The 14,962-nt window shown below is 32.0% G+C and overlaps 1 protein-coding gene across 1 annotated transcript in view; it reads right to left on the reverse strand.

The window, feature by feature from the left end:
* ASCC3 (activating signal cointegrator 1 complex subunit 3) overlaps positions 1 to 14,962 on the reverse strand; it is a gene marked incomplete at both ends in the record, with an annotated part of 318,402 nt that overhangs the window by 132,695 nt on the left and 170,745 nt on the right. The window contains 4 exons of the mRNA XM_079716820.1: positions 826 to 990; positions 3,622 to 3,741; positions 10,444 to 10,668; positions 10,976 to 11,167. Of these exons, the coding sequence (XP_079572946.1) occupies positions 826 to 990; positions 3,622 to 3,741; positions 10,444 to 10,668; positions 10,976 to 11,167 (702 nt within the window). The remainder of the gene's footprint in view (positions 1 to 825; positions 991 to 3,621; positions 3,742 to 10,443; positions 10,669 to 10,975; positions 11,168 to 14,962) is intronic.

Below are 14,962 nucleotides of genomic sequence, written 5' to 3' on the forward strand. Positions count from 1 at the left end.
CTTGGTGTTCATATTTCTGAAGAAATTTCACCTTAGTGATTTCTATTACTTTTTCATTTAAAAAACAATTTTAAGAACAAAAATAAAAATGAACATAAAAAAAAATCAAACTTTCTCTCTATAAAAAGAGTAAAGAGTAAAAATTCACCTTAATCCAAGTCCCTTCAAATTTAAGTCCTCTCCTCACAGGTAATCACTATTAAGTTTTCCCATGTATTAACATGTGAAGGTACATATGTAGGTATAGAAATACACACGAAGACAAGTATATATTCTTTAAAATGTAGATATTATAGTGGCACCCTACCTTACATAAGATTACATTAAAAGGAAACAGGCAAGGATACGATTGTGTAGTAAAAATTACCTTTGAAAAATCTCTTCAATTATCCAAATAGTACAGCTCAGTGCCCTGATATTTTCATTAGTTTTTATAATTCTTTTTAGTCAGTGTTTCTCAATAACTTGCAATTAATTTTTCAACTTTTTATTCGTGGATATCATTAAGCCATCAGCCCCCACTTTAAATCATTCAGGTACTCATTCCAGAGGTCTCACCAATGTGCTCAGTGGTTTTAGGCTTGGGTGTGTCTACTGCTTGGGATATACTCATTGAACAGGATGGCAAGAGGGTCCTGAATATTTATAGTTCTATTTGTTTTCTTATCTTTACTGAGTTTATGTTGTTGAATTCATAAAAGTCAAATGCATTTTGTTCTATTAGTAGCTTTTGTTATTTTGCATGAATACTATATTTTGAAGTCTAGAAAGTATTTGCATCTAAAGACAAACATATTATTCTGTTTGTTCCACTCAGTATACTACCTCAATAGTGCTGTATTTAATATAGTAGTGGCTAGCAGTTCTACCCAAATCAGTTGAGGAAAAATATCCAGTTCGTTCCTCAAAACGAATCATCCGAGCTTTGTCTAGTTTCCGTCCAACTTCAATGACCAACTGTTCTCGATGCTTTGCTAATGTTGGGTCAATCTATAGGAAAGAAAAACACTTGAATAATTCTTCAGAGAGTCATCATTTGCAGAGTCATCATTTCCTGTTATGGAAATTAAAATTTTCTGTTGATGCTTTAGTTAGTATAAATTTTTTATTATAATTTTAAAAGAATGCACTTTTTTAAAAGATAGGACATAATTAGAAAATACTTTATTCCATTAAATAAAGAAAGCTTTAAAATTAACTAAAATTATTAATCTGTATATTATCTTCAGATAGTAATATTTTAGAATCTAAAATTCCTGTATAGTCTTATAATCTTTAAGATTAATAAGGATTAGGAATTAGATACATGAAAAAAAAATCACTGCTTTCTCCCTCCCACACTAAAATAAATAAGAATTTAAAAATATCAAACCACAGTCCTATTTAGAGAAATGATAGTGAGAATGCTCTCTTCTGTTCAAATAAAGGTATACAAAAATAAATTAAAAGTCATCCTTTCAAAAGCATGGTTTTAGTGTTCTAGCAGTTTTTATAACTGTTGATGGGAAAACCCATTCTGCTTATAATGGTAGTAGAAGCAAAGAGTAAAATCAATTTGACAATGAATTTCTGAATAGTTTAGAAATTATTACAGTATTTTTCTAAGCAGAAAGGACATTTAACACAAGATATTAACAAACATTCCTGTTACTATGATGTGTGTGTGTATATAAATATATGTATATATTTATAGCTATAAAATGAAGTATGACCTTTAAAGGGGGGAAGGGGGAAGTAGAAATACTTTAGAAATCAATTAATGAGTTAATACTCCTACCACTTGTTCTAACTTAGATTTTTATGGCGGCTTATTCATGCATCAAATATAGCTAAAATAAATGAGCAAATCATAATGAGGCAAAGGAAAATCAACTGTAGGGAAGTAAGATGGAATCCAGTCAAATTAGCAAATACAAAAAGTCTTAAATATTTTCTGTAGGTAACATACTGTATATTTCAGGCTCATCTTATGAAACCGTTTTATTAATCACATATTATTAAACCATTAAAAAGAATTAAACTACATGATCTGTGTTAATTCACATGAGTTTTGTGGCTACACATTCTTATTGAGTAATAAAATAAAAACACTTAGGTCAAAAAAATAAAAAAAGGTAAGATTCTCTGAACTGTGAAGGTTGTAAAACTTTGTATCTCAGAAAGGAAAAACACCCACTTTTTATACTAGAAAATTATAAAAAAATGACTTCTGATATTAACCTGGTACTTAAACAAAAATCAACTGATGTGTTTATCTTGTCCCAAGATTTGAGATGCCTTAGCCCATGAAAAAATACATGTTGTGTTTATCTTGTCCCAAGATTTGAGATGCCTTAGCCCATGAAAAAATACATGTTGTGTTTATCTTGTCCCAAGATTTGAGATGCCTTAGCCCATGAAAAAATACATGTTGTGTTGGGTCTTCCTTTACCCCTTCAGAATATTTTCATAGTGCCATTGACTCTTTTCACAAAGCCCACATTTGTAATAAGAATAGCTAGTGCCTTATTCTTTAAAATTTATAAAGGTACAGGTTACAATACACCTACATTTTATAACTGAGAGCGATCTGGTTGTAAAAGATATCCATTTGAAGATTAGCACAGATTTTAACTGAGAAGAAGAATAAAGGTAGTTGAATTCCCCCATCTACAGTAGACCTAAGTATAAAAACCAAATGATTTCAGATGAACAGCTTCATAACTAGTTGCTGCTGCTATTTTTCTTTTTTTTCCCTCCTAAATCTTAAGTTTCAATTTTCCCACGGTCAAAGTTACTGTATATGAAAAGGAAAGATAAAAAAAAGATAGGCAACTGCTTTGATAAAAATGGTACACACACACACACACAAAATTATCATTATTAGTAAATAGAGGAAAACTGTAATTCCAAGTTAAATTCAACTTCTTTGCTAATTTTGATTTAACACTAATGAATATCGATATGATGGTGGTAAAATCGTATTTTCATTAGACAACAACTGGATTTTATCTGTAATTAGGGAGCATTTACAGGGTATAAAGCAGAGTTCTAAAGAAAAGACAAGATCTCACAGAATCTGTAAGCTATGTGGACCACACAGTTGTGAAGTTTATAGGAAGAGCTGTGACCACATGCATCTGATTCTCAGTCTATGTGCACAGCAGAACTGATCCAGCCTCCAAACTGTTAAGATAGTAACTCATTAATGCTATCTTTTAATTTAGAAACAAAGGCTTAGAAGGACTTGATAAGAAGAATATACTGTATATAATATAAGCCTATCATTAAAAGTGGTTTTTAAGTTTCCTCATGTCTGGTTTATTCTAAAAACTAAATTTAAAAAATATAGTTAAAAAAACATAGCAAAATACTAATATCAAATGGAAACTTATCTGAGCAGTAAATTGATAATAACATAAAGATCAGTGGAAAAGATATATAAAGAAAGTGAAATAATTACCAGGGACAAATTTAATTTTCCTTAGTATTTTCTAAAAAAGATTAAAGCTCTTTGTTTTTCTTCCAGGTACCTAAATCTTTTCAGATGAGCAGAAGTAGCAAATATTTATCCTCATATCATGAAAGGATTACAGAACTAAAAAGGAGGTCTGACTTTTTTTTAGTAAATGAGTTTTCTACCTGATAAGCCTTGTGACTGATGCCATACACTAATGGATTTGCTCTCATTCGTACATAAAGATAAGTGTAACTTATCCACTTCACTGCTTCTTCCACATTAGTAACTGTTCCCAGAGCAATCTGCCAATCAAAAATATAACAAAAGTTAAACTAATGCATTAAAGTTGAATATAAACATTACATCAAAGACCATTTTGTTGAAAGTTAAGTTTTTAAAATATATCATGCTGTATTTAAAAGAAGGTAAGCACAATTATTGGACATGATGTTTCTCCAATTAATTAAAAATCAGTCCTGCCTCATTTAATTGAGAACAGTACATTAGAAATGCTATCTTCCCAAACTTTACTTATTATTATGGCATTTGATTAGCTTTCCCATTTGAATTTTATTCCATATAGTATTATAAACATTTTGGTATTCATTAATTTTTCTTCTTCTTTTTGCTTCTTTTAAGTTTTGGTTTCATTTTATGTGACAACATTACTGACAGTTTTAAATGTGACTGCACCACAATCAAAACAACATAATATTGCTGATTCTATCCCTCTTTGTTGTGATTTTGTATACTGTCATTACCAAAATCACAAAGAGCATAACATTAGTAGTTTTTTCCTCTAAAGATACCCATTTGCAGCATAGCTAGTATAAATATATAATATAAATACAATGGTAAATGCAGTAATTTTTGCATAAAACAAAATCATATTTTATTGGGATTTATACATATTAATAATACATACACTTTAAAAAGATCATACAAGAACAGGGAGTGGTTTTAATTTTTTATTGGTAAACTTAAAACAACCTATGGAAAAAACAGATATTTATACTTTTGAATTATAATAAACACTGGGTAATTCTTTAGATTATATTCTGAAAGAAAATATAATTTTTAACATAGCATTTTAATGTAGCTTTATAACATGTTAATTTAATGAAACCAAAGGTTAATTATTTTAAAACACAACAATAACATATAAAATCTGTGTAATAAAGGGAAATGTTAGAAAATGACCTTAAGCCAGAATTGCAGTGAAAAGTTTTCTTAAAAATACATTTCTTTAGCCACTGGATCTATATGCAGTCATTGTGCTTTTATACTTAAGAGTGTTCATTTTAATTAACAAATTTATTCAAGTTGTGAAACTTCACAGTTGAATAATTTTTTCTGAATCTGTAACTGAAAAAATTTTTTTTAACCTCTTAATACTTTAATCAAAGGAGAAGTGATGATCCCTACCTAAATAACCAAATTTTAGGAGAAAAGAAGGAAAAATAAATCCTCTTATTTTAGTACTAAATAGTAAAGAAAATATAAACCTTAATGTTTGCTTCATTCTCAAATTATAATTTAAATTCTGTATATCTAATTTTGTAAAATAGGTATGCAAATGCTTAGATATCTTTAGTTAGTTGAAGATGACATATAGCAATATTACACCATACTATTTGCCCTTTAAAAAAAATGACCAAAAGTAAATAAATGGTAAGACAGATTCTATCTACTTTAAAAATTACACTGTCTTGAAATACGTCAGACAGAGAAAGACAAATACTGTATGATCTCCCTTATACAAATAATCTAAAAACATCAAACTCAAAGAAGCAAAGAACAGAAAGGAGGTAGCCAGGAGTTGAGGGGTAGGGGACATAAGGAGATGTTGGTTAAAGGGTACAAACTTTTAGGCGTAAGATGAGTAAGTTCTGGGGATCTAATGTACAGCATGGTGACTGCAGTTAATCATACTGTACTGTGTACTTGAAAGCTGATATAAGAGTAGAGCTTTAATGCTCTCATCATAACAACAAAACAAAATGGTTATTATGTGAGGTGAAGGATGTGTTTACTAACTTTATTGTGGTAAACATTTCACAAATACATATGTGTGTCAAATTATTGCATTGTACAACTTAAATTTACAATGTCATATGGCAATTATATCTTCATAAAGCTGGAAAAAATAAATTTACATTAATGTATTTACAAATGACTAAACCACCCACAATATAAGTAAATACATTAATGTATTTACAAATGACTAAACCACCCACAATATAAGTAAACATACACTTCCTAAAATGTGAACTGTAAGAGTTTCCACAAAATAAAGAGTAACAAGAACTAAAATTTAGCTAAGGAGTTAGTTCTACAACACATCCTAAATATTAACAAGTAACACAGTTAAACATTTTCTAGTCTGCTTAGGCAAAGGAAACTAGTTTGATGATATGGCTTAAAATGAGACAGCGTCCTCCATTTGTGATTCTATTATTTGACAGCCAAATTGTGTTAATCCCCTTATGACTTACAGATATTTTAAAATAACACCACACAACTCCTAAGAGTAGAAAATTTTATAAAGGATAAAATAAGCTTGCTATTATTATACTTTCAAAATCAGACTCAGTAAATTAACAATAATAAATAATTACCTATTGCCAGGTAGTGAGAAGAATAGAGGAAAAGATGAAATAGGTACCAAAAACTGGATCAAGTAATGCAAGTCTCCCAAATGTTCACCAAAAAGGAAAAGACTACTCAGAAAAATGGATGTAAATTTATAATGGTACATTATGTTGTGAGATTAATCTTTGAATGCCACCTAGTGACAAAGACAAAAATTTACTTACAAATATTTGTGATCTAGTGGCTACTTAGTACAGGAGCCTTTTATAAAACAAGTATTTTTCACAGTATCTCTCTGAAATTTATTCACTCATCTCAATAATCATATAGGAAGTCAGTAACAAGACTGCACTATGTAAAGTATAAAGTACAATGGATATGGCAATAAATAGAGCATGGTTCCTGGTCTCAAGAAGTCTGTAGTCTTATAGGTGAGATACATGTAACAAATTAAGATGACATCTATGAAACCATTATTCACAGTGCTTAGGACATAATACGTACTCAAAAATGCTTTGAAAGAAAAACACCTAACATGTGAAACTTAAAAAGTGCCATTAGTATATAGTGTAATACAGCTTTATGCTCTAAGTAAAAGAGGGGTGGAAAAACTACCCCAAATCTGGTAATTTAGAAGTAAGGCTCAAAGTATCACTTTGTATCTAATTTACCTATTAAAACTTTAGTCATTAAGGTTATCTTAATTGTTTATTTGCATGTGTTTTTCAAAAAGTTAGTTGAAATCATATAAAACTAAACAAGCAAATATAATAAGCATATGCATATAAATACATATGTATACACAAACCCCTTTAGTAACTGTATGAAAACACCACTTATGCCACCATTCATTTACTTATTCCACTAAAATTTGAGTGCGGGTAGTAAGTATGATTGGGGCTGAGGATAAAGGGACTATAAGATAATGTAACTGCTACAATTCTGTACCGAATAACAACTTGGCACAGGTGTTTGTTAAATTTTCACAACAATCTAGTGATATTATTCCTATTTTATACATGGGAAGATTGGCACTTTATAGGTGACGTGAGTAGAGTAAGGGACTGTCTAGAGCAGAAGACCTGTGCTGGAAAGTAACCAGAGCCAGAACTGGGAAGGTGTCAGACTGTTGAGGCCTTAAATCCAAGGACAAAGTGTTTGTACTATGCCCTGCGGAGATGGGAGGAACTCTGAACAAAGATGTACGTAAGATTATAGAAAGATTAATACATTTTAAAGTATGGACCATAGGGGACTGGCACAGAATAGATAAGAAATTAATGTCACCTATGAGAGAACAGTTTCACAGGTGAAACCGTGAAACAATACCCAGTAATGTCTGCTGAATAAATTTTAATAAGCCTCAAACATGCTTCAGTGTTTCTCTCAGTGCAAAATTAAAAGGCTTTATACAGGGCTGGGACTTGTGAGCTTTGGCATTAATTAGCATTCAGGAGTCAGCCCCATTAGGCATCAATCAGCAAAGATGTCTCATAAAATGTCTGCATTAAAATGATAGCTTAATATGATACTTTCTCCAGTTCTTCTAAACTAGTGTTATCAAAGATATTAGTATGGGCAACATTCCTAATCTAACGTGTCCTTGATGTTGATCACTGCTGCTGTACAGTCTTGCAAAGATTTTCGGAGTCTAAAGACTTAAAAATCCATTACCTTAAGAGCACAGCACACATTCATTTCATAAACTAATTTCACACTTGGCTTCCACAGATTACCAAATTTAATTTCACACTCAACTATAATTTAAGGGAGTTTGTTTCCTTAAGAAGAAAATTTACTTTAAATGGGAGCTAGTCTAGTAGACAAAATATGATAAAGAAATTTTGGCAATGGCTATACTTCACCATATTACCTAAAAATTTCAAGGTATATGTTTCATTTTTTGAACGCCATTTATGGCATTAAATGGAATTATCATTACAGTTAGTTGACATCTCTGAAAATGACAAACCCTAATAAGTATTTTATGAATATGAGGTGAATCTATGGGCTACAACTGATTTTTTATTTCTCAGGGCTTGACCAAATAGTTTCATTTATTTTATTATAGTCCCTAAGAAAAAGAATTTCTTGAAGACCAGAGAAGTATTTTACCCACCTGTGTCTTCTGCATAAAAACATCAGCACTTTGTGTTTAATTTACCACTTACAAAAAGCTATCAAGGAAAATAATTCTAAGTTTACAAAGATGTAGTCTTTCTTGATATGCTTTTCTAGAAAAATTATATAAAACAGCCTTGCTTTTTATTGTAAATCAGAGAAATTATTACTACAATTTGGAAAATATTTACTCCTGGCCTTAGAAGAAGGCAAATGGTAGGTTGATTAATATAGAGAAATGTATTCACCTTTAAGTTACTATATTTTATACATCAGAAATCTAGGCTATAATAAGAAGATTAAGTTTGTAGTTAAAAAGACCTGCGTTTGAATACTAGCTCCAAAAGTTAGTACTTGAATGACCTTTGGTCAGTTACCTATCTCTCTGAGGACAATAATATCTCCTTTGTAGCAGTACTGAGAGACTATACAAAAAGCACCCAGAAGGTTTGAACGTTCTCAGTCCACTGAAGGATTACTATTACTATCTCTGTACATTACTATTACTATCTTTGTACATTAGACTATTCCATCATAGATGCTGGTGACCCATGACCAAGACCTAATTATTTAAACCATGCCATCATAGTAGGTAATGAGGATTGAAACTGAGATATATTTCCTTTGGAGAGATTCCTAATATCATAATTCATTTCCTAAGCGTTTTCACTTTCTTGTAATTATGCTACTAGAAACCAGCATCTTTCATGATTTTTTTCTAACTTCCAACTAGATCTTCTAAACCTTACCTAACCTTCTGAACCCAGATTTACCACCTTCATGAACAAAGCCTTTCCTGATAAGCTGGGGCCAAAAGTATTTTCTCCTTCTACTGAATCCTTCTTTAGAACTTATTACTCACCAAGATTACTGCACTGTGTTTTTGTGTCTTTTTCTCCCCTTTTGGACTATACACTCCTTAACAGAGGAAACTGCATACTGAGTGTGTTTTTCATCCTCTAAAAAGACTTCTAAATAACATGAATAGAATATAAGTGAAATTTCTGTAATATTTCAGTTCAAATATTTCACTTATTCATTTATTTAATAGTTATATCCCACCTACTTTCAAAAATTGTTTGTCAATTTTAATGGTAAGAAGGGATATAGGAAAGAAGTAGGAAAGTGTTGGATGACAGAGCAACAATTAAAAATGCGGTGAAAACAGCAAAACCTCATTTGATTGTTTGACACACAGACTCTTAAGAATGTTCATCCTCTTTACCAGTTAAGATGTTATCTAGGCTTCCAGGGTCTGCTATTTAAATCTTAACACAATAATGGTGACTATAAAAGTCACCTGTGAAACTGCTTTCATAGGTGACATTAATTTCTTATCTACAGAGTCTTATTAGTGAAAGTGTTATGTTTGTACCTCCGAGAAAAGGAAATAATTTTCTTTTTTAGCAGTGTATTAAAATGTCAAGGTTTATCTTGACTGCGGCTTTTTAATGTAAATGTTTGAGCCTAACTGAATTCCTAACATGTGATGTCAGTCAGAATTCTGATAGGGTCCAGTAAAATTTGGCCTTAAAGATATACGTCTCCTGAAAATGAAAGGTATAACAAAAATATTATTTTACACAATGGTAGAAAGGTGGTCAACATAAGTTACTGTGATAATTTTATTTTAAGATCTTAAAGTATAGGGACTAAACTCATATGTGCTTGCTCTTCTCCAGAGTATTTACTGGAAGGTTTTACATGTAAAGCTAACCTATAACTATTTGTGAATGGTTGTTATGGTTGAACATTCTAGAATTAAAACAATAAAAGTAATCCTGAGTAAAAAAAAAAAAAAGAAAAAAAAAACACAAACACATCACACATGAAATAAACTATAATACTGTAGCTCAATTTAAGCAATCATATTTTCTATAGCAAAGTTAATCAAATGATCTAAGACAGAAGAGCATTATTAACCTTATAAAAACTTTATAAAATACTTCATAATAAACTTTATTAAAGTGCAGTACAAATATAGTTGTTGTTATTGCTATTTCTGTTTCCCTAGTTTGTAGAGCTTTGGTTAGATTTCTGTCCTACAACAAAACCTCATGATTTAAAAGTATAGTCTTTAAGCAATGAGTTCTTATCAGTTATCATTTGCATTCTATATTGCTCTGAACTAATCAATAATATTGCCATTCCACCTCTTGTGTCTTATGACTGCATATGAAATAAAATCTATTATTAAATACCATGAAATAGCAATCAACTCAAACTTTATTTTTCTTGGTCATTCTTGAAGCTGATGATTCTATTCCAAGCTTTAACTCATTAGATCTTACCTCTGCATTTAGGTTATCTGCAAGGCTTTCCAGAAACTGACTCTCAATTGGGTTTTGTTGAGTGAGCAAAGAGAGGTAATGGCTGAGTTTTTCATGGGTTGTTATGATGACTCCTTCCCCAAATTTGTCAAATTGTGGTCTTCCAGCTCGACCAAATATCTGCATGACATCTAAAATTCCAAGGTCAACAAAGGAGCCTCTTTTTGCAGCATATATTTGTGTTCCCTAGATGAGGAAAAGTTAATAAAAATTTACATAAACACACACAAACATAATCCTGATGAGCTGAATACTGAAATTAGGCAAATATGGCAAGATCTCAAAAGTGTACTTTAACTAATCCTTTCATCATCTGTGATAGCATTAAATTTTCACAATATAAACTAGATTCTTTTGGAGAATATAGTTCTGACCTTATATAAATAACATTCAAAGTCACTGAAGCAGCCAAATCAATATTTTCAAATAAATCAATCCACAGGTTTGTTTTAAGATACCACAAATCCATGCGCAAAGGAAGGTAAGCTCTCACCTTAATAATAACAGCATGAGCAGGAAGATTGACACCCCAGGCTAATGTAGCTGTACAGACTAGGACTTTGATATGCCCATTAAAAAACAAGCTTTCAACCAAATTTCTGTCCTGCCGAAGTATTCCTGCATGATGAATACTAAAACCATCTGGAAATAATTCTCGTACTTGTTTATTTCTTGACTTTTGCACCTAGAGTAGGTATCAACAAAACATAAAAGTGTTATTTAGCATTTAAAAGCAATTGTTATTTATCATCTCTTGAATGAGTTTATCAAAGAGAGCACAGAATTATTTTTAAGTATCTTAAGGTCTTACTAAGTCTTAGTATATAATGCTTTACACAAAATCATTAAAAATTATATTTCCTCTATCTTAAAAAACAGGTAACTCTGAACATGGCACAAAATCCAAAAGGAAAGAAGGCAAAAGCAAGTGTCTCTTTCACTCAGGTGTCCTCTTCTTGCAATCAATCAGTATTACCTACTTCCTATCCTTTAAAAAAACTCTATTAAAAATAAGCATAAATCTCAGTGGCTTCCAACTCATTCAGAGTAAAGGCCAGAGTCCTTAGGATGCAAAACCTACAGAAATCATTCCCATTTCTGAACCTCACTTACTTACTTAGGCCAGACACAAGAGCTGGCTTTTTCTCTTAAGTGCCCCCCAACCTTTTTTTTTTTTTTTTTTTTGACAAATCCACACCTGCCTCAGGGTCTTTACACTTTCTGTTCCAGACCCACTGCCTTGGAAGCCTTTCCCCCTTACTGAGATGCCCCTGGTTCTGCGGGACATGCGCTCCTTCTCATAGTGAGAGCCAATAAACCCAACTGTGCTGCCCCGACACCTGTGTTCCTGCTGATCAGGAGGGCACCAGCCACCTGTCTTAGCTCCTCAACTTTACATCTGCCCTGAATATACTAACTTCGCTTCTGAGGTCTGTTCTTTGGCCTGGTCTGACCTCAGATGTGGGATATGGTCCACTTATCTGCAATCTGTATAAGTGCCACAGCAGATCTTACAAAACTCACTGACGACTCACTGTACAACGGGGAAATTTTTTTCTGCAAAATTAAAGACTACGGATTAACAAAAGTGTTCATATAGTCAAAGCTTCTGTTTGGGCATCACATCCTGTGCTTATTTGCTACTGCTCTGAAAATTTCACTATCAACATCTTGATAGCTTCTTTTGAAACAGCGTTTTCCATAGTTTTCACGTAAGGAGCACTACACTGGAAGGGAATGGGGTTCTAGTACAGTCACACTGATTATCTCTAAGGTTACTTAAAATTTTAAACTTCTAAATTAATAATAATTAACTATGAAAATGATCTAAGAAAACTGCGCTCCATGAAATCTGCTACAGACATAAAATGGAAGGGAAAACATTAACAAACCGCACCATCTAGTGGCCAGCCAAGTAAATAACAACTTAGAATTTTGAGCCTTGTTGATTCCCAAGCAAAATACACATATACACAAAAAAGTTATCTTCATTAAGTTTCAAGGGAAGGGTATTATTTCATTTTTGTGCCGTGTGGTCAGCCTCTTAGAAATAATTGTATAAATACACTTTATTATTAACTACATTTGGATCGTATTGCCTTAACTTCCATCTTTTCAGACGTGTGTTATTGTCAGTCTCACAAATACGGGCTCCACGTTATGGAGTATTTGCATATATTTGCATATAACAGAACTCCCTCGTGGGGTCAAGGTAGAAGAAGGAAAAACACTTCACCTACTTCATTTCTTCGCTAATATTCATGAGTGAACATTCAGAGCTAACAGAGGAAACTAAAAAATACTGCTTGGAGACAGTCAGAAAAAAATCATACTGCTGGATGGCTCTTTGTTTTGGGTGAATCTGCTGTCCGTGGACCCCTGCGCTGGAATATCCTGATGTGCTTGTTATAAATGAAGATTCTCAGTCAACATCCAGTTGAGGTAAGACTTGGCTTGTGACACCAGTGACACAGTAAGAAGCTGAACGCAGGAAATATGTAACTGCGGTGAAAAATATTCTTATAAGGTAGCAGGTAGATCATGGGGGGCTGACACATCACCTCCAACTCTGACCAGGTGGGTTCAACCAGCTTGTTCTCTGTAAGCAACCAAGAAGTGCCAGGAGTCACTTCGCCTTTGTCTCTATTTCTGCTCACATTCTGTGCATTGCTTTTTTATTGATTCATTAGAGACATGAAGTGACAACAATCTTAAAATAAGACTGGGTTGTTCATTCTCAACTGTCTTTGAATCTGAATCTGCCATTTGTGATCTAGCCTAGTTCACAGGACAAATAAACAAGAAATCCTGGGGAGGAGGCCCAGGGATGAGTACGTTTTAAAATCTTATTTAAAAAATTATCATACAGTAAAATTCTCTTTCCACTTTGGTGTACAGTCCTACGAATTTTGGCATATGTTCAAATTGTGTAACCACCATAATAATCAGGATACAAAACTGTTCCTTTACCCCCTTAAATTCTCTTGTTATTCCTTTATAGTTAAACCCTCCCCCACTTACAACTCCTGGCACCCCCTGATCTGTTCCCCATCCCTAATTTATAGGATAAAGTTGTGCTCTCAGAAAACATCATACTTGAAATACTTATATAACTAAATAAGAATATAATAAATAAGTAAATCAAGCATCTAATTCATAAATCCATAAAAAATATAACAAAGCCAAGGAAAAAAGGAGAAATGCCCTAATAAAGTTAAAATAGAATCTGATTTTTAAGATGTGAAATTGATAAGTAAACATAAAAACTCTAATTTAAAAAAAAAATAAAAATAGACAATGTCTATTACTGGACAGCAGGAGCTGGCAAATTATGTGCCAACTGCCTGTTTTGTAAATAAAGTTTTATTGAAACACAGCCATATCAGTTTGTTTACATATTGTCTATGGCTGATTTTGAGCTACAATAGGGGAGTTGAGGAGTGTGACAGACACCATATGTTTGCAGGTTTAAAATACCTAATGTCTAGGCTTTAAGTAAAAGGAGATACACAGTGGAAAACAAACACAACAGCACAAGCACAAAGACACAAAATTAGTAATGTGAAAAAGAAGTGTTCAGAAATATATCACAATTTTAAAGAATCAGAAGAGTATTCTGAAAAATTCAATATATTCCATTATTAAAAATGTTTGGAACAGATGATTTTCTAGGAAAATGTTACTAACATTTATATTAAAAGTGATAGAAAATTATAATAAAAGCAATGGAAGAAAATGTAAAGGCTAACATCTAGGCTTTCATACTTTTTAAAGACAAATTAATTCTAGTGTTACTAAGAGGCCCTAGAGCACAGAAATAGAAGTCTAAAAATTAATCTTACAGAGGCAGTGTAACAGCACTGATATTAAAACCTGATAAAGCAGCAGAAAACAGAATACAATAGAGAAATCTCTCTTAAGAATATTAATCCAAATAGTAAAGAGTTTTAGAAAACAGAATTCACCAGTGCATTAAAACAATATACCACAACTAAGTAAATTAAACCCCAGAATGCAAGGGCACTATACCTATAAATATATTAACATATTTATTAATAAGTCAAAGGAGAAAAAAACGTATGATCATCTCCAGGCACTGAAGTCTCACAAAAGATCACATTCAATCTTGATGAGCAGAGGTGACAAAACATCAATTTCAAATCACACTGAATCATAAAACATTAGGCGTATATCAATTTAAGTTAGGAATAAGGCAAAGATGTTTACAATCAGCTTACCAATGTCCTAGACAATGGAATTAGACACGAGAAAATAATAAAAAGTAGAAATATTGGAACAGAAGAGGTCAAAGCAATTATTAGTTGCAGATGAAATAAACATTTATTTAGAAAACTGAGGATTAATTAAAAACTACTAACTAAAATAATGATTGATTCAGAAAGGTGACAGTCCCTCAAATCAATATTTTTAAAAAGTCTTTCTGTATATAAACAATAACTTGTTAGAAAATAAAAGGGAA

The sequence above is a fragment of the Hyperoodon ampullatus genome, assembly GCF_949752795.1.
Source record: "Hyperoodon ampullatus genome assembly, chromosome: 12".
Lineage (NCBI taxonomy): Eukaryota > Metazoa > Chordata > Mammalia > Artiodactyla > Ziphiidae > Hyperoodon > Hyperoodon ampullatus.